The sequence below is a fragment of the Lathyrus oleraceus genome, chromosome 7, assembly GCF_024323335.1.
Source record: "Lathyrus oleraceus cultivar Zhongwan6 chromosome 7, CAAS_Psat_ZW6_1.0, whole genome shotgun sequence".
Classification (NCBI taxonomy): domain Eukaryota; kingdom Viridiplantae; phylum Streptophyta; class Magnoliopsida; order Fabales; family Fabaceae; genus Lathyrus; species Lathyrus oleraceus.
The window spans coordinates 515067864-515072534 of record NC_066585.1 but is presented as its reverse complement, the minus strand read 5'-3'; the positions used below and the strand labels follow the sequence as shown (position 1 = coordinate 515072534).

At 36.8% G+C, this 4671-nt stretch overlaps 1 protein-coding gene across 1 annotated transcript; it reads right to left on the bottom strand.

Annotated features, from left to right (window-relative positions):
• Positions 1–1464: 1464 nt before the first annotated feature.
• LOC127105302 (uncharacterized) lies at positions 1465–4132 on the bottom strand. Its single transcript, XM_051042469.1, has 2 exons — positions 3995–4132; positions 1465–2875 (listed from the first exon to the last, which is right to left on the bottom strand). The coding sequence occupies exon 2, from the start codon at positions 2811–2813 to the stop codon at positions 1782–1784; it is 1032 nt and encodes a 343-aa protein (XP_050898426.1). The 5' UTR covers positions 2814–2875; positions 3995–4132; the 3' UTR covers positions 1465–1781.
• Between the last annotated feature and the right edge of the window lie 539 nt (positions 4133–4671).

Genomic DNA, 4671 nt, shown 5'->3' with positions numbered 1-4671 from the left:
CAGCTGAAATTACGTGGACATGCTCACTAATGCAAGAGTTAAAATTGCCCCAATTAAGAAATCTTATTCTGTGGTGTGACAATCTAAGTGCTAAAGCTCTTGCTTCCAATCCAGTGATGCATGCTAGAACTAAACACATTGAAATCGATGTGCACTACATCAGAGACAAAGTGCTACAAAATGAAGTCACAATTGCTTATGTACCCTCAGCATACCAAGCATACCAAGTTGCAGATTGCCTCACCAAAGCTCTCACTCACTCAAGGTTCAATCTGTTAAGAGACAAACTTAGAGTAATTATATCACCCTCAAGTTTAAGGGGGGGGGGGGGGGGGGGGGGGGTTGTTAGACAAGTCACTTAATACTATCTTGACAGTAATTAACCACAAATCACATGTAATTAAAATATTTGATTTTGTCTTCATTAGTTTCCTTATTGGTAGCTTGTACATTAAGTTCCCTTGATTCTTGGATCATGAATGATCCTCTCTCTCTTGTATATGTATTGTAACTTGTAATGAGAATAATAACCCTTCAAATCATTCTATTTGTATTTTTAACTTCTTGCATCTTCACTACAGTTTTGTCTTCATCTATATGTGACAGGAGACAGCAGACAATCGGATTTTCAATTTCACCTGAACCCAATGATTATTGTCAACAAAACCAACTACAATAATTTTGTGACGGCTCGAAGAATGTGATGTTAAAATTCCTGGACAACGAGACCAATATGACACTATATGTAGAAACAATAGAGTAACTCATATCAGAAATCGTCATCCACTTCTCTCTGCACATCCAAGCTAACTACCCGCAACGCACTCCTAGAACACATTGGAATACATTTGATGGTGTTGATAAACTTCAATATCTAACAATGTCTGAATCAAAAGCCAAGATTGTTCGCCCCAAGTAAAGCTGCAATAACACAAAAACCGCAATATCCATCTTTACCCACATCAACAATGTCATCAATGTATTGATGTAAGAAAACATGAAATTGAGACAAGTAAAGATGTTTTGAAAATTGACTACACGGTTGACTTTCAGCTTGTTTTGTGCATAATCTCTTTATAGTCTGACCTACGAACCCTCGGCATACTCCCACCGCGAAGGATCAGGATGCACATCAATCTCTTCACCCTTTTTACTCTTCTTATTTCCCCCATTTGATTTGTACTTCTTACGTGATAGACACATAAAAGTTGTGGATTAACGTGTTAGTTCCCGAACTTTTTTCTTCATCACCTTCAGACCTTCGATATCCAATGTACTGGCATACCTGGAAGTTGCATCTCTTGATAGAGAAGGTTCCCTTAAATGGGTACTTTAGATCCTTGGAGATTTAGTGCTATTGCAAGGAGTATTGATCAAGATGCAGATTAAATGCAGATCAAACTTATAAGCTATTAGGAACTGAAAGAAGGTCAATAGCATAAAAAAACTGACAACATATTTAAATTTACTGAATAATAAATTGACCATATTTATTATTTCTGAATGAAAGAAATATGTTCCTTGACACTAGATACATACCAGTATCATCATTCTACATTCTATAGAAAAGTAATATAATATCCTTTTAGCTATGATTTTCCAAACTAACAAATTCAAGATAACACAAGAACAATTTGTATCCAAGCACAAAGGCCAGTAAACAGAGAATTCTGGCATCTAACTATTTGTATATATAGCTTTTAAATATGTATCACTATCGGTTTTATCACTATAGGCTACAGAAAATAACCATAATAACTAACTATTTGTTTACAACGGTGTTAATTAGTACTAATACCATTAGCAGCAGAAGTATCAGAAGAAGACGATTGATCCTTTCGAGCTCGAGCAGTTAACCCGGCATACCAAGCAACCCTCATGAGCTGCAGACCGAGAATGAGCACCCACCAGCAAACCAGACCCCTAATTGTATGCATCATCCATTCCGGCGCACTTAGCTCAACACCAAGTTTTAATCCCCTCATTAGCTGCAAGACACGGTACGACTCGTAAATGATAGGGGTAACGAGCCAGACTGGTGATTGCCAATGCCAAGTTAACAACTCAGTCAGAATCTGTACTGACAAAAGAAGAAGATAAGGACCTAGCAGAACTGCGAATGAGATGGAAGGTAGCTGAGGTTGGAGAAAGCCCTTTTGAGATCCAAACATCATAGAAAGCGGGACGATGAATCCGGTGAAGGTAGCAACAATGTTCCAGAACTGGTAACTGAAGGGAGCCTTGCTTTTGCAGTCTTGCGTTGGATGTTTAGGTCTCGAGCATGAATCGGCCATGAGGAGAAAAAGTGTTGCACCGATGTTAAAGATGCAATCGAGTCCAATCAAGGAAAGTAAGCTCGCTATGTTGGAACCTAGAAAGATTGAAGATATTGGTAACCATAACGTTGGTACCATGCCCGTCGCAAGGAGAACGGCAGGGCCGAGAAGCCACATCGGCCACTTGAAAAACTGAAGCTCCTGGCCTGGCTGATCGTTTTTCTCCACAAGCCCTTCAGCATTTGCTGTTGGTGACTCATCCACTTGACTAGATTCAAGGGTTTCAAATATATCGGTGGTATTCTGCAAGAAATTATCGCTTTGATTATCAGTAGGAGCGTACGAAACGGGTGATGGCTCCCATGGAGTTAACTTTGTGCAGCATATGAAGGATTGATTAACGCGAATACTTGGAAAATTGGATCGCCGGAGTTGGAGCGGTTTTACAGATTTCAACAATCCTTGACTTCTAGACCGTGGCGTCGGGAAAGTGGAGGTATGCAATATGTGATGGGTATGAGTTAATAACGATGCCATTTCTTTATTCACGCTTGAATGCAGATTCTCTACAGGACTTTGTGCTCTTTATTTTCTTGCACCTGAAATTGAGAAAGAGGAAAAAACGTTTACAACACAAACATTGTTATAAACTTGAAAATTGAAATACATTCTAGCTCTCGATCAGTGAATTTTAGTAGCTATAAATTATTCTATGGATTTACTATTTCAAACCTCGGTTCTTCAATGTTCAAACTCATTTACTCCCTTTGCTTCAACTATCTATCATTTGGCAAAATCATTCTATTAACATTTTCAATATTACTACTCTGATAATGCTCTTCGCCATCAGTAGAAAACTAGAGATCACATAAGTTACGGACTCGGACTCAGACATAAGACATGACACAACATGAGCCCTAGACACCATATATGTGAAAAACATAAGACACCACAACATGGACAAACTAAACATTATCCCACTAAATGGAGTCGGTTACATGGACCAAACTACGCCATAATGTTCTATCAAAACCCATGTTTCTATCCAACTTGTTTATCTCAAGATTTTTCTAAATCTTCACCTATCTCTAGTTGTTTGGCTATCTTCCATCTGATCTAATATCCTTATACATAATCCACAAGCCTAAGCTTTCTCTCTACATGCCTAAACCACCTAACCCTATTTTCCGCCATCTTTTTTTACTATAGATGCTACCCCTCAACGCTCACTATCTAAAGTGTTGAAGCTACATACCATACATATAAAATAAAAAGAAACCAAATTCACTATCTAAAGGATATAACTTTGAGAAAGGAGAATTCAATTCATCACTCCAATCACTCTAATACACATAAACATGTATCCCCAAACCCAAACCCAGTAACAAATCAACTTCATCACCACAAAGCAGCAACCAGTTTAGCTAAACTTCTAAACATTTTTTCACCATTAAGATCATTCATTAATTGTAAATAAACAAAAATCAATAAAAAATCAATTTTTATAATACCCTTTGGACAATTAATCAACTTAATAACAAAATTTATATGGACAGTATTTGGGTTTCTATTGTAACTATAAAATTCACAATCAGCAATCCAATTAAGCTAAAAACCCTAAACAATGGATAAACAACGATTCAATGTTCAGAGAGGAACGAAAAGGAAACAAATTGAAAGGTGAAAGATGCGAATGAGAATGAGAATTAAGAAGATACCTTTTAGGTTGAAAGAGTCGCTGGGCAAAGCTTCCGGCACATGAATTTGAGATTGAGAGGAACAAGGTTGTGCTTTTTTATTTTAATATATATAATTTATTTGGATATCATATTTCTATTAAAGAAATCATATTAATGTATTGATTTATATTTGATTGTATTAATATTATTATTGTATTCTTCTATATGTTTTATTTAGGTTTTAGGTTTTTTTACCGAGATAACCCATATTTTCGAAAAAAATTCCAAAATACCATATTTTTCAAGAAAATTCCCAAAATACCCCACTTTTAGGAGGAGGCGCCAATTGGATTGGCGACCCCTCTTAAAAATTACACACAGGCGCCAATTGGATTGGCTAGGGCACCTGCCCTAGCCAATCCAATTGGCGCCTGTGTGTAATTTTTAAGAGGGGTCGCCAATCCAATTGGCGCCTCCCTTAAAAAAGTCTCAAATGAAAAAACCTCCAACATGAAAGTTGTAGATCTTTTCAAGACAATGAACTTGGATATAAATTTTGCATCATTTGAATTTTTTATGAGAAAGTTATGGGCAGTTGAAGTTGGACTGCTGAGTTTTTGAACTGTTATCTGACCTATAATGTCTTGCATTATTTCATGTGTTTCTTTTAGAGTTATGAAATTTTGTCCAACATAAGAACTGAAGTAGACATCTTA

Excerpts from the sequence above, each read along its gene's own strand:
- LOC127105302 (XM_051042469.1), bottom strand. The coding sequence starts at position 2,813 with ATGGCATCGTTATTAACTCATACCCATCACATATTGCATACCTCCACT.